Genomic DNA, 22663 nt, shown 5'->3' with positions numbered 1-22663 from the left:
AGGCCTATTTCACTGGGCAAGTTGTAGAACCCCTTTGTGGTATTCCAGTCAGTTATAGGCAAGACAGGCTTACAAGTTGTCTCTAAATGAAGTTATTTGTTTTGTGTTGGGTGACTTATGGGAAAGGGTGCTTTGGATATGTGGCCCTGGTTCTTAACTATTTACCTTCTTTTGTGTATGAGAGTTAGGTGTTTGAGTAGTCCACTGATAGCTACTCCATCTTCTAGGGACTGGTGTGTATGTATCTGTGTGTTCCTTCAGAATTTACAAAATTGATTCTATGTCCTACTACTCAGCTTACATGGACATGTGTCAGAGCAATTTGTCCATCGCTTTACTGTCTAACAGATTTATTTTCATAGCATTTCATTACAGGGATATCAGTCATTTTTGTTTCCTTAGATTTTTTTCTCCGTATTTGACCTATTTTAATTTTTAGTCCATAAGAGGCTTACTAAAACATGAAAAATATCCACTTACTAACTTAGTGACCTAGAGCATATACTGGACTTTTTTGAACCTCTTCTGTAAAACTGGGAGTAATACCAAACACTTTGGTTGTGAAGAACAGATGTGTATTTGAAATGACCTAGCATATTGACACTTTAATCCTCAACTAAATGTTAAATTTCCTCATTTTTCTTACTTCAGCTGTTCAGTAAACTGGCTTTGTAATCTTAATTGAGCCAGTACACTTCTGTATTAGTTGATCAATAATAAGATTTCTTTTAATTCTGACTCTGAGTCTAAAGAGCTGTTATCAGATGATGGTAATTGGCAGAAAGAACTGACTTGTAGCTCCATTCTCTAATAATATTTGTCGTCTACTGCTATATATAGTGTGGCCCTGTAGGATAAGCACTGGGCCACAAGATTGGTTGGAACTGCCAGATTGGTGATTCAAATTCACTAGCCGCTCATTGGAACCCTATGCAGGATTTTTATGAGTTAGATGGCACTTAACAACAACAACAAATTCTTTATATTCTAGAGTTGTGCTTTTCAAGTTATCCGTTGCAAAAGACTAGTTTTTCAGTTTGTTGCAGACTGATACTTTTGTAAAATACAATAAAAGTATTACAGCTATGTTAAATTGCTTTGGAAATTTCTAAAAATTCTCAATTTCTGGACTTACTGAAGACTGGTAATAGTTTTTGCTCCAGCACCAGGTGGCAGAGCACATTTTAAGTCTTAAGTCCTGGTGTGCTGTAGAATAGGTACTGGAGTGCTTACTTAAAAGTCGATGGTTCAAGCTAGCAGCCACTCCGTGGCTCAACTCAATGGCACTTAGCAACAACAACAATATATCATAGCCCTGGTGTGGCTCTGTAGGATAAGCACTGGGGTTGCTAACCACCAGGTTTGTTTGTTTTTTTGTATTGTGATAACAAAAACATTTGCCATTTCTACAATGTTCACATGTATAGTTCAGTGACATTAATTACATTCCTTATGTTGTTCAACCATCACCATTAACTATTCCAAAATTTTTGCATTAACGGGGCTGACTTGTGTGTGACTGCTCATATATCTCAGTTTTTGGCTCCATTAGTATACTGTATACATCAGGCACTATATAGAAACCTAAAGAAATCTGACACACACACCCTCTTCCCCCCCCAGGAAAAGTCTGTTCGTTCATGTTTCTAGCTCAGTTCTCAGTGAATACAGTCCTGTTGGTTTAGGATAATGGGAAGTGACAAGGCAAAGAATAGCACTGGCTTTTATAGACATTTTTTACACAAGAGGCTATAAATTGCCCCCTCCAATTCTTTGGACTATTTCAAGATAAGATGTCATGCCTTTTCTCATTTAAGCCTCATGGTGACTAGGCTGAGAAAACTCCCACCCCCTCAAACAAAGCAAAACTCAGATAAAGAACCTCTGCCTGGTTGGTTCTGATTGATTACCAGCTAGGTTTTCAGGCCTGTGCTTCACTGGTTGTTTTTTCTATCTTAGTTAGTTCTCCATGGTTCCCAAAAGAGCTAATGTTGAGTCAGTCTTATTAATAAAGAACAGGATATGGCCTGGCACATAGGAAACTTAAGTGACCATGATGATGTAGGGAATGGGAAAGAGAGATGGGAAGATGGCTCAGGAAATACATGGTGGTCACAGAACATTAATTTCAGTAAAAATTTAAGCATGGCCTTAGGGTTGTAGTGTTACCTCATATAGCTTATTTGAGTGGATTTTTTCCCCCTACTTTTAGCTCTCAGTGGAGTCCTCATATGGCGCTGTGGGCTAATGCATCAGACTGCAAAATCGTTTGAACAAGGTCGGTGGTTCATGCTCACCAGCTGCTCCTTGGGAACCCTATACAGGGTCGCTGTGGGTTGGAATCAACTCGACGGCACTTAATAACAACAACAACTTTTAGCTCTCCATAGAGATAACTTTCCTAATGAGTTATCTTATGGCCTATTAATTAGCCATGAAGCCATGTAGAAATATTTGTTGGCTTGATTGTTCTTCCCTTCAGACTCTGTTTTTGTGTGCATGTGGAGAGAAAGAACAAGCCCATACTATGAATGTAGAAGTTGGTCACCAGCTTTCTCTGAAGGCCTATATTGGCATTTGTTAGAGAGTTTAGGTATGAGTTTCTCCAAAGGGAAGAATTGTGGGACAGTGCTTAGGGCATTGCCAATATAGAACTGCAAGAACCCAAGAGGAACCATAAACTTTGAGGAGTTTGGTAAAATATTTTTTAAAAGGGTGGTGGTAGAAGAATCGGATCACAGATTAATTGGAAAAGTAGTCTGGGAAAGATAATTTAGTAAAGTAAATTTAGGTTCTTTTCTATCCAAATATATTCAGGTAACGATGCCTAAACCAAATGTAATTTAATTCTCCATCCTTTTTTCTATTGGGATCAAGAAAAAATGTAAATAATAGGATCGTAGGTTGAAAAAACTCAGTCTCAGTCTTCTTGATCACTGTTTCTCAAGGACTTTGGTGACAAAACCTCCATTTCCGTATTTTAGAATGCCCAATTTCCCAAAACTGCTTCTACTTTTTCTGGAAAAAGGGAATTGAGGAATGGGTTAAATATATGGTAGAGATAGCAGTTGAGAATGAATATCAGAGGGACGAATTTCAGCAAAAACTAAGACCTAGCCTTCAGCATCTCAGAGAACTTTAGCATTTTAGGGCCCAACAAAAATCTAACCATTCCTTTAAATCCTCTTATAATTCATAATACTGTGCATCTTTGGAGGAGAGGAGAGACATAATGTATAATCCTTATTATGTTCTTTTCTTCTTTGCCTGCATCCATTTAAGAGAAAAACTTCTAACTGCTCTCCCTCCAGCACCTAATGGAACAAACCTGGGTGAGTGGTGAAGGAGCTGTTTAAAGAGAAAACAATAGGGGAAACTCTCTGACCTTAGTTTATCCCATCATGTGGTTCTTCATTTGTCCCTGCTGAGGAACAGAACTTGTCTTTTGTCTGTAACACAAATACATCTTCACCTCCCTCCCTTCCCACTTTCCCCCCACCCACTCTTCTCACTCTCTTCTATTATGGTTCCAATCAATGATGTCATTATGTGTGCCATTCAACTACTGTTGAACCACTTGGCTATAGGAATTTGGAAGAGCAAAGAAGCAGAATGGAATTTTTCTCTCTTCTGCCAGGGCTCTTGAAAATATATTCTAATTTTATCCAAGAGAAATAAGAGTCGAGTCAGGTTTTTGTGGTTTTTTTGCTCAACTATTCTTTCTACCCTTCCATAACTCACTCACTGTCATATACTTTCTCTGTCTAACAATGTATAAGAAAACATTGAACAAGAAATGTTAGGAGTATTTATATATATATATATATATATATATATATATATATATATATTGGGTATTTTGAGAAGAAAGCTTAAAACATTTAGGGAAGCAAAATGAAAGTATTCATACTATACCAACATACATGACTATTTGCCCTATTTATAAGCTGAGTATTTGGGGAGTTTCTCGTGGAGGGTTTGACTACTCTGAGGTGTGTGGTTTAGACTGCTAGGATCTTATAACTTTTTAATTTCATTTTTCTCTAATTTCATTTGTTGAATTTGAACCCAAAGAACTAGGAGTGAGGAAGTTTTTAGAAAGAAAAAAATTCATTCTCCTGTCTTCTCTGCTCAACACCCTGCCCCCACTAATGTCTTTGCATTCCTTCTTCTAACATGTCAGAACTGATGACTGTGATAAAAAACAAGTTTTATGCCTTTCTGTGGTCCCCTATGGTCTTTGCCCAAGAGTAAACACGGCCTAGAAAAAGAGGAGAATGCTGGATTTTTGTTAAGTCTGTTTTACTTTTAAATACCTTCAGGTATTTTTGCAAGCCAAGTGGGTGGGATCAATTTTTTTCTTTTAAGTGCCTCTCTTAATAAATAATTTTTTAAACCTACCTGGAAGTCACATTGTATTTGCTTGCTTGTCTATTTGTAAGCCAGTTTGGGAGTAATAGTAGCTGGCTGTCACTCCCAGATACTCTTCCTGACTATGGTGAAATGTCATTTATCTGAATTTAGATCTGTTCAGCCTTCAGAATCTGTATGGGGGAGGGAATCTGTATGGGATGGAAAAAGTGGCGTGTTTTGTTGGTGGTGTATTTTTAGTTTTTTATTGCAAATGCTCTAGTAATAACAACTCTAGTAATGCTGTTCTTAGTGTGATATTGATGAGAGGTAACATTTCCTTTTTTAAAAAATACATGAGTTCAATTCAGTTTACTAACTACATGATAGTTCATTTTCTTAACTATCTTAACATACCCAAATACAAAGTTACTTTTCATGCCTGAAAGCTGAAATAGATCAGATAAAATCCTATAGCGTTTTACAGATGGAGGTAGGATTGATGTGGTAATCAAATTGGGCATGTTGTATAGGAGATAGTTGCTAGTTGTTAACTGCCTTTAAATTGGTTCCAACTAATAACCACCTATATATCACTTGCCTTGTTATTTTAATGAAATCTGAGATACCTTGTTAGAAATACTGTTGTTAAGTGCCATTAAGTCAGTTCTGACTTATAATGACCCTGTCCAAGGAGCAGCTGGTGAGTTTGAACTGCCAATCTTGCAGTTCAAACCAACCTTGTGATCCAGTGCATTATCCTACAGCACCATATCCCGACTCCTTCAGTCTCTTCCTTTGCTACCTTTCCTCACGTTTTTTAAACAAATCTTACCTTCTTATTTCCAGAGTAAATTCATAGAACAGAAATAGAAATGTATTTTCAGGGTGTACCATACTTGGAATTTGTGTCAAATATGGTCGGAACCGACTCAACGGCACTTAACAACAACAAAAAATTAATCTTTAAATCTCTAGCAGTGAAAATATGTTAGTAAGGAAGAACTTATATTTTAAATACTTAGTGTCTATATTTTAGAATGTATTATTTGTGTGGGGAGTTTATTAATTTGTAGAGTAGAGGAGGAAATTGCAGAATTCTTGCTACCATAGTCATGCTTGGGTAGGAGGTGGTTGAAGAGGAAGAGCACCTGGAAATGAATGGAGCCGTAAGAAGAGAGTCTCGTAGGATGGACCTCTTTATTGCTTTAAATGAATAAACAAGCACATGAGCTTGAATAAAGATTCTTTTCTCTAAGAGAAATCCTTAAATGAATAAACAAGCACATGAGCTTGAATAAAGATTCTTTTCTCTAAGAGAAATCCTTTCTGTTTTTCCCTTTTCCACTTTATTGATGGTTCTCACTCTTCTGTACCAGTGCTGTAGAAAAAGGAGGTGCTTGAATTTTTCCCATGGACACCTTGTTATTAAAGTGCTGCAGAGTCGGTTCCAACTTTTAGTGACCCTGTATAGGGTTTCTGAGGAGTGGCTGGTGGATCAGAACCACTGATCTTACGCTTGACACCAACCTTGTGGCCTAGTGCATTATCCTGTAGAGCCACACCTTCGGTTTACTTTAATCCTGTTTTGGTGTATTGTTCCTATATTGAACTACTCTGGTAAAAGATTCTCTCTACTCTTCTATTTGAATTCTAGGAGGCAGTGACACAGCCATACTCCCCCTGAGCCAGCTATGATTCCTTTCTAGCTCTCCCTTTCCCTTCCCATCACTGTAGTTGAGATAACTTGTTTGTAGGGAGCATAAACGTTTTTGAAAGGTCCCTAGTGTTTGGGGATATTGGAGTGGGATAGTAGCCTTATTTGGGCTTGATGAAAAAAATTTTTTTTCTAAATTTTGGTCTGTGCTTTGTCAAAGCTATTTGCAATCATTCCCAAGTGGACCGCACATTAAGAATCACCAGGGGAGTCGTTTGAAAATATAGCTCTCTAGACCGGTTCATTCACTTTAAGATTCATTAGTTGAGGTGAGGCCAGGAATCTGTTTATGTTTTTTGTTTTTTAATTTTCCAAGTGAATACAATGATCAGGTAATTGCCCTCCTTCATTCTGTGTATATTTGGGGTAAGGCAAACCTTAGCCTTTCCTCCAAAGATTTAGCTTCCCTCTACTGATTTCTTGACATTTCTGCAAAGCTCTGCATCGCTTATCCTTAAAAGCAGCAGTTTCCTGGCTTTTAAGGGAGGGAGGTGGGGACTTTTAATAGAAACTTGGTTTCCGGGGGTCTCAAGTGTGAAGCCTTCATTTCCTCCACCTGCCTTGCTTTGTCCTACAATCAGTTAGAGCAAGACCGAGACGACCTCCTCTGGGGTTGGATAGGAGTGGGGGGTTGGGGAAAGAGCTTGATTTGGACAAGAGAAAGAGAGAGAGTTGGAAACTAGTGAGTCTGAAGAGTGATCCTCAGCTGAACTAAACAGAAGAGTATTTGTTTCTGTGTCCTTCGGCTTCAAATCTTGAGAAGATAGGTGGAGATACAATTCCTGGTGATCTCTAATTCTGGTGCAACTTTTTAAAATACTCACCCTAGAAAGTTGACTCTGAACTCACAGTTGAAGATGATGGCTGAGCGTAGATGATTATAATGGGGAGGTGTGTTATATACATGCATGTGGGGAGTATTGGAATATCTCTTTACTACATATTTGCTAAGGTGGCAGAACTTCTACTAGTCTAGTCCTTCACCTTTAGTCTGTTGAGGCTCTGTAAATTGTTTTTTTAGGATTGCCCCATGTTTGTGATCTGGCTGACATAAAGGTTTAGGAATAAACATGTTCGGATGAATTTCAGAAATGGGCAGGGAGGTGACAGCTGTGTGTTTAAGCAGTGAAGTGTTTCTGAGAGAAAAACCATCAGTTGCTGTCATTCACCCTGAGAGTATGAAATTGGAAGCCCACTTACCCTGGAGTGTTTCATAACCTTTACCTCTGGGAAGTCAAGGCCATGTCATCATTAATCTACCATAGCCTGAAAGCCCCAGGCCCTGTTTTTCATCCCGTCATCGGTCACGTGGCAGTAAGATTCCGGAAAGTCTCCTTAAGACTACTTTTTTTCCTTTTTACCTCATTCTTACCTTACATTCCCTAGGAAAATCAGATTAGACCTGAGAACTGTTAGCATATTAGAATGGTAATTCATTTACAAAAGGAGACAGTTATTTATTTTTGCAAAATGCGATCATCTCAGCTTATTATCAGCCTCTCTTCCACCACTCAAGGGAAAAGATTTCTGAGGAAAAATAATGAGGGGGTTTAAAAAAGTTGTGGGAAAATTCCATTATCTTTTCATTCAGTTTTTCCATGAACTTTTTGAAGCTCCCTCATATAGTTGCTATATCCGAGTTTCCCTAATATGCCACTTGTATTGGCACAGTGGCAGCAGGAATGGACTCAAGCATGGCAACGAATGTGAGGACTCAAGCATGGCAACAGAACGAGGCAGTGTTTCTTTTTATTGTGCATAAGGTCGCTATGAGTCAAAACCGACTTGATGGCATCTAACAGCAAAAAAAGGGGTCCTGGTGTGGCACTGTAGGATAATGCACTGGATCTCAAGGTTGTCGGTTCAAACTTACCAGCTGCTCCTTGGAAACTCTATACAGGGTTGCTATAAGTAGGAACTGACTCCATGGCACTCAACAACAGCAAAATTAACTCTAGCTGAATTATTTAGATTATAATTTTAGTTTCTCACATGTGTAAGAAGGGATGATAAGTGAGTTTGTTACACTGACCAGGACCAATGCCTGCGTTAGTTCATTCTTTTGGTCTCAGAGAATAGTGAGGATATTTGTGTTTTAGGAATTACTGAGTTCAAATTCCCTACATATGCCTTGGTTACACTTGGGTCACTGTTTTGTTTCTCCTAGTTTCTCTTTATGATCCAGAGTGGCACTGCTAATAAGAATGAAGAAGGTGAATGCTTTCAACACATAGCCCATGGAGTGCTAATTAAATCAAATTGGACTCTTTTTGGCAAAGCAAATAGCCCTAGCACACAGGCCACTAACCTTGGAGCAGTAGTCTTTGTTGTATTCAGGATAAAATTAGTAAGTTTTGAGAAATGTTCATTTGAATTTGAATCTTGAAGACTCAAGTTGGGTTTGGAAGATAGTGTTAAAGTAAGAACTCCATTGTGAGTGGAAGCATTATTCTTGGTACTCTTTGCTTTAAAAAAACAAAAACCATCTTGGTATTTAGCTGCCAATTGTTGCAGCTGATCTTCCATTTAGGACTTATTCCTGGCTACAGTGCTTATACCATGGAAACCATTATCAAGAGCTTTTAATTTAAATTTTCTAGTTATAATCTGATCATTTCTTTCCCTCCTTTTTCTTAGAGTATTGACTCATTTTGAAATCATTCTGTTGTAATCTTAAGGAACCAACAGCAACCCTGTAACTAACCTATACTTCATATTGCCTTATAAGCTACCTCAGGATCTGAGTGTTAGAACTCAGTTTTTGGATCTCATGTTCCTAATGTTTTTCTCTCTCATTTCAGCATTTCTGGCCTCTCTTTTTGAATAGAAATATTTCAGAACTACTTGCTAGAGACAGACAATGAACGCATTTGGCTCCAAACTTAACAGCAGTTAATAGAACTAGAAAAGCTGTACTGTTGTTCACAATGATTCATGGAGTTCACAGATAAAAGCAGACGCACTGCTCAAGGAAAGCTTAACTATATATTTGTGGCAGTGTGGCTTAATGCACTGGACTACAAAGTCAGTTTGAACCACAAGGTCAGTGGTTCAAGCTCACCAGCCGCTCCTCAGAAACCCTACACTGGGTCACTATGAGTCAGAACTGACTCGCCAGCACTTAGCAACAATAGCAACAACAACTGGGCCAGAAAGAATTTTTCCCACAGGACCTCACAGTATGCAATAACATAATGAACAGTGATATACATCTTTACAGTAATTCAATGGTGAATTCTTAAGCCCATGTCTTACTTATCTCTGTATTTCCAATGCCTAACAAAGTGCTTGACCCAAAGTGTAGACACTTGGGTTGATATCTGAATGATTAAATGAATTAATTAATTGTATGGTTTCTGTATTATTGAAAATGTTGCTGTAAACTGTAATGTGGGTGAAAGCAGTTCTTCCAAGAGCTTTTAGAATGGGTATTGCTAGAATTGGGTTTATAGAGTTAGAGGTTGAGTCCCTTCTCATTCTCTGCAGATAATAACTTGTGTAGGCACATTTTTCAGTTGTATTTAAGGATGATTAAATCAATAAAGCCAGACTGCCTAGATTTTTGAGAGTCCCTGAAAGAGCAGTTGGTGAATAAAAGACTATAGACGACTTTTTAAACCTGCTGCTGTTATTAGATGCCATTGAGTTGGTTCCCAGTCATGGCCACCCTTTGTACAACAGAATGAAACACGGCCTAGTCCTGCACCATTCCTTCCCACCCTATACTCTTAACACTAATTTAGTCATGCAGTCCTGATGTGACGCTTATCCATGTAGGATAAGCCCTGGACTGTTAACCACAAAGTCAGCAGTTCAAACCCTAAGAAACCCTATTGTTGTTGTTGTTGTTAAGTGCCATGGAGTCGATTCTGACTTATAGTGACCCTGTACAAGGTTTCCAAGGCTGTAAATCTTTACGGGAGCAGAAAGTCTCCTCTTTCTCCCGCAGAACAGTTGGTAGTTTCGAACTGCTGACCTTGCTGTTTGTAGCCCGATTCGTAACCACTACTCTACCAGAGCTCCTTCAGAGCTCCTATGCAGGGTTGTTAGTAGTCGTGGCCAACTCAGTGGTACTTAACAGCAACAACACACCTAGCCACATATTCATTTCCCATGCAGCTAAAGGAAGCTTCCTTGTTGCCTTTGTGATGGGTTTGATTCTTATCAACTTTTGGTGACTTCACTGTTTATATTAGAAGAAGAATAAATGGCATTTATGCCAGTCAGTAATATTTTTGTTTGTTGCCTCTGACCTTGGTTAGCTTTCAGATTTTGTTGGTGGACTCAGATTTAGTCCCAAAGACCACAAAGAATGTGGCAATGAAAACAATAGCTGATAACTTTTGTAAGCATTTTCACACATGCATTTTGGATCTTGATGCAGCCTTGAATTTCTCAGTCTTTATGTTAGCAGATATATTTTAATTGTCTAAAGCTTTTCAAATATGAAGGTGTGACACAAGGAGAGAAGTAGAAATTTAGAAAGTTGATTGTTTTCTAAAGGGCTCATTTTGGAGTTAACTAACTCGATAATGGAAAATACAATGATAGCAAATCATGGGGCTATTTAGCTGTATTATGTATAGATGACACTTTCTGTCCTGTGCTTCTTATATGGGCACTCTCTCTTTTGCACAATATTTGTCCACATTTGTATCAGTAAAATTTACAAAAGACAAACAAGGCAGTTATTGAGGGCTAGGAGAAGGATTGTGTATGCTGAATTTATTGACATCAGTCATGTTGGTTTACTGTTTAAATCTTGAGTGAGAGATGGGGAAAGTGAAGCATATAAATCAGTGAACATCTATCCAGTGCCTGTGTTTGGTTGGTGAGGACAGGTTTCTCCTCTAATTTTGAATAAATTGTATATTCTGAGGGTTTTGCATTTTATAGGAAATAAGGGTGCTTCAGATTCAAGCACTTCTCTTCCCACACTGAAGCTTGCATGTAAAGAAAGAGATTTGTTAGTGGTTGAGGGTTTGTGGGAGGGGTGTGGGGGAGGGATGAAGAAGGGAATGGTTTACAAATGCATATGACACTGAGCTAGAGGGGTCAGTGCTGCCTGCAGATGCACAACCCCATTTGTGCACTTGAGCATGGCCCGAGGGAGCATTGGGCCTGATGAATGCTGAGAGAGATGCGTTTTGATCGAGGTAATTTCCCTCAGATGGGTCTCTCCATCCCATGAATCAAAACCTGTCAGCAAGGAGCTAAAGATGGAGTGAAGTTTATTGTACGTTTGTTTCCATGCGACACCGTCACGCTAGAAGGGTCAAGTGAGAGAGATCATTAGAACTGTGTTGATTTACTGAGCCTGTTGTGCACTTTCCCTGCAGGGCAAGGAGGAAAGAGGCTGTAGGAGGGGAGCTGAGAGGCGCTGAGTGAGGAGGGAAGGGCAGGCATGCACAAAATAAATAAAACCCTCACTGGTCTCTGTGGGGGGGGGGAGGGGGGCTGTATTGTTGTTTCCTCCCTAGAGCCCCTGGTGAGTTGAAGCAGATGCTCTGCCTGGATCTCTAGGAGACACCAAAGATCTGATTAAAAAGGGGAGATCACTGATACTTAACACTAACCTTAATGGCTAGAGAAGTACATTCCCCTCTCCTTTCCCTGTCTTTTTTATCTTTTAAGCTCAAAAGGAAATGCTAGGAATTTAATTTAGAATTCAGATTCTCCATTTCATGAAGTAGCAGAAAGAAAGAGAATCCTGGGGAAAGGCTGTCCAACACATTCCAAATGTGCATAGGCTTTGTGAGGAGACACAGGAAGGGAGGAGTAACCTCAGGATTTGTGCTGAGACAACCAGCTGAGGTTTGAAAGTAGCATCTCCAGCTTTGTGACCTGAATTTATTGAAGTACCTCTAGAATTGAATCATTGGGGGTGGGAGAGTAGAGGGAGTGCATAGTAGTTCCGCAAGGTACAGTACAGTAGTTCCTGGTCTTACTTCTTCCTCAGAAGAATATAGGATGCTCCCTCTTCCCCCCCCCCCAACCATTTCTCCACATGACTGAAATGGAATAGTCCAGGGATTCTTACTTTCCATTTAATATCCCTTATTCACTATTGTCTTACTTTGTTGTTATTGTTAAGTGCTGTTGAGTTGGTTCTGACTCATAACTACCCTGTATAGGGTTTCTGAGGAGCAGCTGGTAAGCTTGAACCACTGACCTTACAGTTCAAACCAACTTTGCATTAACCCACAGGACCACATCTTACTAGTGATAGAAAAACATCGAGAAAATGTTTTCCAGTGACCTTGGAAAGGAAAAATATGGTGAATTCTGTGTTTTTTGGAAAGCTTGATTTTTTATTAACAGATGGGATAGCTGATTAAGCAACATTAAAAACAAATTCAGATGAGAAAAGATGTAGTATAAGATTACTGTTCTTGTTGTTAAGTGCCATCAAGTCGGTTCCGACCCATAGCAACCCTGAACAGGGTTTCCGAGACTATAAATCTTTACGGGAGCAGAAAGCCTCATCTTTCTCCTGCGGAGCAGCTGGTAGTTTCGAACTGCTGACCTTAAGGTTTGCAACCCAATTCGTAACCACTACGCTTCCAGAGCTCCTTATAAGATTACTAGTGGGTCCTTTTTCTAGATTCCTACTTAGCTATAAAGAGGAGACATATGCTATAGTAGAAAGGGAATGAAATTCTAATATTGACACAAGTTAATTTGGGTGATGTGGAAGTAGTTGAAGTCGTTCACAATTACGTTAGCTAAATTGTCCTACTGATCCTTCCTCCCTTGAGATACTTAAGATGGTAAAATTAGGAAAATAGGTTCCTGAGTAAAATGACTAGGTTCCAATCCTAGCTTTGCCACTTACTATTTGTAAGAATTTGGGCAAGGTTCTTACCTTCTGCTTTCTAAATCTTAAGTTTTCTTATCTATGAAATTAATTTACTCAAAGTATCTACTTCATATGTGCTCTGGTAGCATAGTGGGTGACACATTAGGCTGTTAACTACAAGGCTAGCAGTTCAAATCCACTAGCCATTCTGTGGGAGAAAAATGAAGCTTTTTGCTCTTGTCAAGGTTTATAGCATTGGAAACCCTATACATGGTCACTATGAGTTGGAACTGACATAACAACAACATCTACTTCATAGAATTGTTATAAAAAATAAATGAGATATTGCATGTAAAGCATTTAGCACAGTACCATACCACTCAAATGTTCATGGTTATAATATCATCATCATTGTTAAGGGCAAGAATATATATATTTCTTAATTCTTAGGACCTGTGCACGCACTATGGATTTAAGAGCCCTTATGTGGCGCTGTAGGATAAGCAGCGGACTGCTAACCAAAAGTTTGGTAGTTTAGATATACCAGCCACTCCTGGAATCCCTATAAAGAGTCATTATGAGTTGAAACTGATTCAACAACACTTAACATAGTTAAATAAAGGTAGAAAGACTGTTCATGCAATACTCTATTCTAGTTAATATGCTGTGATTGAATGATTACTAATGTGTAGGATTCTTCACTTTTTCAGAGTCACCAATCTTTCTTAACCTCTTTTGTATGCTCAGCACTGTTAGTTGATGGTGTTAGCACATTCATTAGAACCTGCCCCATAGGATTGCTAGACTGTAAAATTTTTGTTGTTGTTTTTTAACTTTTTGTGAATTGAGTGAAGGTTTACAGAGAAGATCATCAGTTTTACATTCAGCAAACCATACACATTATTTTATTACAATGATTGCAACCCCTTCCTTGTATCATCAGTTAACAGTAGTCTCATGGAATTACTTGTCCTTTTGTGATTAACTAATTTCACTCAGTTTAGTGTCCTCCAGTCCTTGTTAGGAGGTTTTTGCAGTTATTGTTATTCTTCAACATTATGTAGTTATTTCATTGTGTGTATATACTAAAGTTTGTTTATCCATTCTTCTGTCTGTGGACATTTAGGTTGGTTCCATCTTTTTCCTATTGTGAACAGTGCTGTGATGAAAATGATGTGTATATATTATTCTTGTCACACCTCTTATTTCTTGAGGATATATATATATATAAAGTATAGGAATTGCTGGGTTATGCGGTAGTTTTATTTTCAACTTTTTGAGAAAGCACCATATGGTTTTCCACAGTTGGTTGTACCATTTTACAATCCCACCAGTAGTATAGGAGGATCCCAGTCTCTCCATACCCAAACCAGCATCTGTTGTTTTTTTTCTTGTAACTTTGCTATTAATGCTGGAGTAAGATGATATCTCAGTGTTGCTTTGATTTGCGACTCTCTGATGGCTAATGATTGTGAGCATTTCTTCCTAAGTTTGTTGGTCGTCTTTGGTGAAGTGTCTGTTCATGTCCTTTGCCCATTTTTTAAATGGAATATGTGTCTTGTTGAGATGTGACGTGTTCTAGAGACTATCTCCTCCCCATTTAATGCATTTTGACCCTTTGTTGAAGATCACTTGACTATTATAGGTAGTAGATGGATTTACTTCTGGGTTCTCAATTCTGTTGCATTGATCAATGTGTCTTTTGTTTTACCAGTACTACAAATTGGGCTGCGAGCTGCAGGGTCAGCAGTTCGAAACTTCCAGCTGTTCTGCAGGAGAAAGATGAGGCTTTCTGCTCCCGTAAAGATTTACAGCCTCAGAAACCCTGTACAGGGTCGCTATGAGTCGGAATCGACTCCACGGCACATAACAACAGGCTGGTTTTACTAATGTGGCTGTGCAAGTGGGTTTTGAGGTCGGGAAATGAGAGGCCTCTTAAATAATGTTTTGCTGATCTGGGTTTCTTTCCTTTGCTTATATATAAAGTTAGTGATTTGTTTTTCCATCTCTTTAAAGAATGTTGGAATCTGGATTGGAATTGTATCATATCGTTAGATTATTTTGGATAGTGTTGACATTTTCACATGGTTAAATTTTCTTGTCTGTGTTGTTGTCATTATGTGCCGTGGAGTCGGTTCCGGCTCACAGTGACCCTGCACAGGGTTTCCGAGGCTGTAAATTTTTACGGAAACAGAACGCCTCATCTTCTCCCGCAGAACAGCTAGTAGTTTTAAATTGCTGACCCTGAGGTTAGCGGCCTAATTTGTTACCACTATGCTACTTGAGCTCCTTTTCTTATCCGTTGTTGTTGTTATGTGCTGTGGAGTCGATTCCAACTCACAGCAACCCTGCACAGGGTTTCCGAGGCTATAAATCTTTATGGGAGCAGAAAGCCTCATTTTTCTCCTGCGGAACAGCTGGTAGTTTCGAACTACTGATTCTGAGGTTAGCAGCCCGATAAGTAACCACTCTGGTACCAGAGCTCCTTCCTTCTTTCTTATCCATAAGCATGGTATATTCCTTCATTTCTGTAGGTCTCTTACAGTAGTCTTTTGTAGTTTTCTTTGTATAGGTCTTTTGTTTCTCTGTTTAGAGTTATTCCTTAGTATTTCATCTTTTGGGTTGCTATTGTAAATGGTGTTGTTTTTCTGATTCCATTTTCAGAATTCTCTTTATTATTGTAAAGGAAGCCAGCTGATTTTTGTATGTTGATCTTGTACCCTGCTACTTTGTCAAGACTTTCAGTGTGTTCTAATAATTTTCTTGCTGAGTCTTTGATTTGATTTGATTTTTTAACTTTTTATTGTGAATTGAATGAAGATTTACAGACAAGATGTTCAGTTTTACATTCAACAAATACACTTTGTTTCATCTCAATGATTATAATCCCCTCCCTGCAGCAACAGTTAACCTACTTCCTTTCTGTGGCTCCCCATTTAAATCACATATTTCATAAATGAACAAAGGAAAAATATTTGTATATATACAAAACAAAAAATATATATTCATTTAAATGTCCAAAGGGCACATTTCTGCAAGCCAGCCTCCTGCCTGCAGACACATAGCCTTACTCACTTGATGGGCCTAACGCCTGCAGCTGGTCTGTCTCTCCATGTCACTGTTTCTGCCTCTATTTCAGCTGTCGCTGTTTTCTAGGTAAGGATCTCATGCTCCTCTCATGCTTTTCCTTCTTCATGGTCCTGGGATTGTCTGTTCTTGAAATGAAAGATGAACTACTCCCCCTGTAGTTACACACCTTAAACAATTATAGTTGTGACAATCACAATTAATCCTGTAGCAGTTATTCACAATTGAATCATAAAAGCCTGTCACTGTTGTCCCCCACCTCTTTTCACCAGCTCAGTCTGGAAAAGAGGAAAACTATTCAGTGGGGATTCTACCTTATCCCGCTCATTCTGAAACTAAGCATATTCATTGAAAGCTTATAAACTAGCCACTTCATACATTTGGGTTATTCAGTCGATCCCGACTCATAGCAACCCTGTATAGGTTTCCAAAGAGCAGCTGGTGAGTTTGCAACCACCGACTTTGCAATTGGGGCGTAGCACATTATCCTGTAACACCACACCAAGACTTCTCATGCCTTTTTAGCCCCCTGACCCCCAACTTTGATTGCCAGTGTCTAAACTATCTGTCCTTATCAACCCAGTAAGAAGTTCTGGTAGTATAGTGGTTACAAATTGGGCTGCTAACCTCAGGGTCATCAGTTTGAAATTACCAGCTCTTCTGTGGGAGAAAGATGAGGCTTTCTGTTCCCGTAAAGATTTATAGCCTCGAAAACCCTGTACAGGGTCAATATGAGTCTGAACCAACTCCATGGCATAGAACAACAACATCAACCCAGTACACTGTGGAAACAAGTTTGTTCCTTGATATGACGAATCCTTCCATTCCAGTTGGAATTTTAAGCAACTGTACCCAGAAACAAAAGTCCAGTTCTTCATATTTTAGCAATGTGTGCTTGCTCACAGTATCAGACATCTTCATCTTCATCTGGTGGAGTTCTGGTCAGCTAATCATCCAAGCTAGGTCAAATAGGTACTAGCTACAAGTTTGGGAGTTAATGCATACCTACTTGCCCTTCATACCAGCCGGCCACTTAACTCTCAGCCCTAGCTCCCTGAGGCTTGGTCAGTGCCCAAGGGTTCAGGAGTTTACACATCTCAGCCTTTGCGATTATCTGTGTATAAGATCATTTCATCTGTATCTAGAAATAGTCTTACTACTTCCTTGACAATTGGATGCTTTTAATTTCCCATTGTCTTAAAGCTCTGGCTAAGATGTCCAGCACAATTTTTTCTAGATTTTCAAATTTCTTGGAGTACAATTCTTTTCTTCTTTTTTCTAAGGTTTTATTGTGAATTGAGTGATAGTTTACATGGGAGAACATCTGTTTTACATTCATCCTATCATATTTTATAACACTCAGGAATATATAATCATTTAAACAGCTAACCAAAGGGCACATTCTACAAGCCTGCCTTCTGGCTGCCAGCACACAGTCTGCAGTCCTCACCTGCTCTATCTTTCCATGTATCATCTCTGCCTCCATCTCTGGTGTCACTACTTCTCTGAATAGGGTCGCACATTCTGCTCATGCTCCTCTCCCTTGATGATCCTAGGGTTCTCTGTTCCTGGACTGTAATGTAAGATTAACTACTCCCCCTTTTATGTTACAAAACTTCTACCTTTACAGTTGTGACGGTCGCAATTAGTCATGATAACAGTTACTCACTTTTGAATAATAATAAGAGTCTTATCCGCATCTCTTTTCACCAGACCCATCTAGACAAAATGAAAACATCCAGTGGGGGTTCTACTTTCAGACTCTGAACCTAAAGTCCCTCTTGAAAATTTGTAAGCCAGTCACTTTGTGCCTTCATTGCCCACCCCACTCCCCATTTTGATAGTCAGTGTCTAAGCTGCCTGTCCCTATCAACCCTTTGTAGAGGGAGGGATAGGATTGATCCTTTATGTGAAAATTCCCTCTCTCTCAGTTGGTATGTTGAGCTACTATATAAGTATAGGTCAAGTTCCTCAAATTATAGCAATTTATACTTTATCAAAATTTTTTCATCTTCCTCTAGTCAAGTTCTGATCATGAAGCCATTGAAGCTAGGTCAGATGGGTACTGGAGTACAATTCTTCATAGCATTCTGTTACTCTCTATTTTATTTCCATCATTCTGTTGTGACATCACCCATATCATTTGTTTGTATCTTTTGCTTTTCTGTTAGATTTGTCTGGTGGCTGTAGGCTTATTTTGCTGTTCTTTTTTAATAGTTGGAGATGTTGGGTGTAGATGTGGATTTTCTTTTTGTATATGTGTGTTTATTACTAAAACACAAAAACAAAACAAAAAACCCTCTGAGCATTGCTTTTGCTGTTCCCATAGGTTTTGTTATATTGTATTTTTGTTCTTATTCAGTTCTAGGGATTTTTTTTTTTTTTTTTTTTTCAGTTTTTGTTTCTCCTACTACCCCATAGGAACTTTGGTAGTGTAGTGGGTTACAAGTTAGGCTGCTAACCAAAAGGTCAGAAGTTTGAGTCTACTAGCTGCTCCCATAAAAATGAGGCTTTCTGCTCCCATAAAAATTTTACGGCCTTGGAAACCCTGTTCAGGGCCATTGAGTCTGAACTGACTCCATGGTACGTAACCACCACTACCCAGTAGCTTCTAAGCAGGGTGTTATTCTTTTTTTTCCTATTGCTGATTTCTAATTTATAGCATTGTGATCTGAAAAGATGCTTTGTAGTATTTTGATGTTTTTAACATTTATTGAGGTGGCCTGACTTATCGTCTCTTCCGGTGAATGTTCCATCTGCACTGGAAAAGAATGTATATTGTACTGTTGTTGGGTTGAGTACTCTGTATGTGTCTGTGAGGTCAAGTGAGTTGATTGTGTTGTTTTCTTCTGTGTGTCTTTGTTGCGTTTCTTTATAGTTGTTTTGCCCTTCATTAAAAGTGATGTATTAAAATCTCCTTCTAATAATATGTGGAGTCCTAGTGTAGCACTGTAAGATAAGCACTGAACTGGTAACCAAAATGTGGGTGGTTCTAACCCACCAGCTGCTTCTTGGAAACCCTATACAGGATTGCTGAGAGTTGGAACTGACTCGTCAGCACTTACCAACAGCAGGTTTGATTTGAAGGGGTATTAATTTTCTATGAGGTTACCTTGTAACTTACGAAATTTTTTCCCCATATAAAATGGTCTGTTTTATCTTGAAATCTATTTGACTTCCTTGCCATTTGGAAGTTCTATATATAGTATTCCCTTTTTGCTTTGTATTTGACTTTATTATAAATTTGGTATCTCTGGTTCCCTATTATCAAGGCTATACTTTCTATGGGAGCAGATCTCCAGTTCTTTTCCCTACAGAGCCACTCAATGGATTTGAACGGCCATGTTTTTGCTTAGTAGCCAAGCACGTAACCACAGCACCACCAGGGTTCTTTAGCTTTCTTCTTACTAGAAGGCAGATGCAGCAAAAGAGAAAATTGAACATTTTCTTTAAGCTGAAAGAGCCAAAGTAAGACCCAGACAGTATTTCTGCCTGTTATGTTTAGAGAACTGGACTTAGTAAAACAAATTTGAGTGCAGAAAGCTGGACAGCTGACCTGCTTTAGGTCATAAAGGTAACTCTGGTTTGGGTGTATCTAGAAACACAGATTGCAGGATTTTTATTATCTTTTTGTTTGTTTGTTTTTAAATCTAGATCCAAAGATTATTTGAAGTCTTTTGACATGGCTTTATGTTGTTAGGTACCGTCGAGTTGGTACCAACTCATAGCAACCCTATGCACAACAGAACGAAACACTGCCTGGTCCTGGGGCCAACCTTATAATTGTTGCCACACTTCAAGAAACTATTCTGCCCCATGGTGAATGTGTTTGGAGTAGATGTATATGGCGTTAAAGGGTCTTTTGAGTTGTATAAGAGGAAAAAATCTTTATATTGATGTGCCAAGTGCTAGAAAATACTTTTTTGGGAAATAATATACCCAAGGAACTCACCTGATTTTAGATGTGTACTAATCCTGGTGATGAGCTTTTGGTTAATGCTGAGTAGATGTGAAAGGAAGGCAGAGAAAGAAAAAAACTGTTATGGTGGGATAGATAGACTGGATTTTTTTTTTTTTTTTTTTTTAGTTCTAGGAATAATATGCTACATGCTTGCTTGCTTCATTTTTATTAGTGATCAGTAAATAATACTTTTATTCCTTTTACCTTGTAAACAGGGTATAACTTCTTTTAACCCTTTTCTTTCACCCTGAATAGTCTGAAGATGATGAGAAGCTAAAAAAGAGGAAGGAGCGGTTTGGGATTGTCACAAGTTCAGCTGGAACTGGAACCACAGAAGATACAGAGGTAAAATATACCCAGAATGTTCCATGAAATCTCTGAAAGGAAACGAGGGTGAATAAACTGAGTGGGGAAACTCTCTTTCTTAAGTCTCCAAATGACAAGATTTTTTTTCCCTTTGCTTGATGTTTTCTGCATGAAGTATGGCCACACTGAAGACCATATATTTAATTCAGTGTTAAAGCCTGTTAGTATAGTAGGAAAGAACACAGACCTGGCAATCAAGTAGGCTTGGGTTTGAAAAGTGGCTCTGCTACTTAGTATTTTAGTAGTACTTGTAAGTTACAGTACTTTCATCATCTGTGAAGAGAAGACCCACCTCAAAGTGGTATTGTAAGAATTAATGAGATGATTCTATGAAAAAAGAGATGAGTCTGTATAAAATGCTTGGCATGGTGTCTATCATATTGTAAGTATTCAATAAATATTAGTGTTGATTATTGTTATCTGCCAGCCATATTTCTTTTGATCATTTAATGAAGGCCATCTCCAACCCAGGAAGGAGCAAGAATAGTTATAGGGGTAGACTCAAATGAGATTTCTCCTCACTTGGTTTACAAGTAGTTTCTCAAAATGGAAGAGTGACTTTTTATAAGACTTATATTCTTTCATAATCCAAACTTCCCACATTCACTGAGACTGAGTACTGACAAACAGATAATCCTGATGAATCATATCAGTCAGTCTTTGAAAGAAACCCTGAAAACTTGGAGTCTTGTCAGTTTACCCTCTCTGCTAGGAAAAACTAAAGGAGTTTGTATTCTATTTGCTATTAATTCAGAATAAAGCATTATTATAAAAATACTTAATGAGCCATGGTGACATCGTTGCTAAGTTCCTGAGTGACTGCTGTCCTAAAGATCAGTGATTTGAACACACCAGCTCCTCTGGGACAAAGATATGATAGTCTGTTTGCCTAAAAATTACATACAGCCTTGGAAACTCTGTGGGGCAGTTCTTCTCTGTCCTAGGCGGTCCCTATGAGTAGGAATTGGCTTGACGACAGTCTTTGTTTGCTTGTTTTTTATAATGATTGCATACAAAGATAAGTCAAAAAGTATTACTACTGGGATTCTAGTTCATACATACAAGAGTTTATTTCAAACAGAGTGTGTTTAAACACGTCTCTGTAATCAGTAGATAGATGGCTATGGACAAATTCTCTCAATAATACACTAATCTTAGTCTCATTAGTTGTTGTTAAGTTGAGTCAGTTTTGACTCATAGTGACCCTATATAGTTTCTAGGGTGAGTTTGAACCATTGACCTTGTGGTTGCACCCAGATGGAGGATATGTCAAGAAACAACAGTGACTCCATTTTATATTTTTGTTAACAAAAGTTTCTGTTATTTTGTAGCAGTACTTTTTAATTAATCCTCATAAAATGGTGAGCTGGAAGTAAATTTAGTTTTTTTTAAATTCTAGTTAAAATTACCCTCTCTTTGCTAAGGGACTTGTTGTTACACCAGAAGAGAGATGAGAATTTTGTGAAGTGACAAGGAAACTGGTTTTTATTGGGAAGAGTTGCTGTGTGTTCTGGAGTAGTAATTTCTGAGGCCAATAGAGATTATATGAACCAAATCACTTTTATGTGATTCCAGAGAATTGTGTCAATAGTCTAGGTGGAGTGGGCTGGGCTTGTGTGCACGTAGCTTTTTCTGTTTAATCTAAATTAAACCTCTGTTTGAGTGGGATGAAGAAAATGTCCCCTCTTTTCTCAGGGCACTGGTTGGAGTGAGGGTGAAGGACTCAGTGCTGTTTTGTGAGTCATTCTCAGAACAAAAAGATCTTTCTCCTCTCCCCACCATTTCACCAGTTTTGTACCCTCTGTCCAATTCTACTTAAGAGATCCTTGACAAGGACTCACCCACATCCCCCACCCCGTTAATTCTGTTGGCATTGAAGATTTATATTTCTCTCTGTGAGTTTGGAAGCCTAAGGAATAGCCCTGAAGGGCATCCCCCTTACCTTCTCCCTGAATAGGGTTGGTTAACCCTTTGTCCTCTGAAACTTCCCATCTTCCCACTGACTGCAAAACTCTCCCCAGCCTGTTAAAGAGTTCATTGTTTCCAGGCTAGTTTGCTGTAGGGTTGAATGGCCTCTTTTCAGGAATCTTTCCATTTTTCTACCACTATCTCTCTTAATCTTATTTCTTCTGTACCCTCCTTTTTCTTCTAAACCTCCCCAGCTCTTGCTGTAACTAGAGAGATTCAGGAATGAAATCTCTGGCTTCCAAATTTAAGCTTGGGCCATCCCCTCCCTCTTGGATCTTGTGATAGGCCATGTGCATATGGATTAAAGTATCCAGGAACCCAGGCCACTATTGTCTTACAATCTAATGTTTTTGTTCTTGTTTCTTTCTTATAGGCAAAGAAGAGGAAAAGAGCTGAGCGCTTTGGGATTGCCTGA

At 38.7% G+C, this 22663-nt stretch overlaps 1 protein-coding gene across 1 annotated transcript in view; it reads left to right on the top strand.

Annotated features, from left to right (window-relative positions):
* Positions 1 to 22663, top strand: part of SARNP (SAP domain containing ribonucleoprotein) — an 82364-nt gene extending 59701 nt beyond the window's left edge. Inside the window, exons 13-14 of the mRNA XM_006859588.1 lie at positions 20170 to 20259; positions 22622 to 22663. Coding sequence (XP_006859650.1) covers positions 20170 to 20259; positions 22622 to 22663 — 132 coding nt within the window. The remainder of the gene's footprint in view (positions 1 to 20169; positions 20260 to 22621) is intronic.

Source organism: Chrysochloris asiatica, unplaced genomic scaffold, assembly GCF_000296735.1.
Source record: "Chrysochloris asiatica unplaced genomic scaffold, ChrAsi1.0 scaffold00033, whole genome shotgun sequence".
In the NCBI taxonomy this organism is placed as follows: Eukaryota; Metazoa; Chordata; class Mammalia; order Afrosoricida; family Chrysochloridae; genus Chrysochloris; species Chrysochloris asiatica.
The sequence above is the reverse complement of the archived record's forward strand: the minus strand, read 5'-3'. Positions and strand labels throughout refer to the sequence as shown.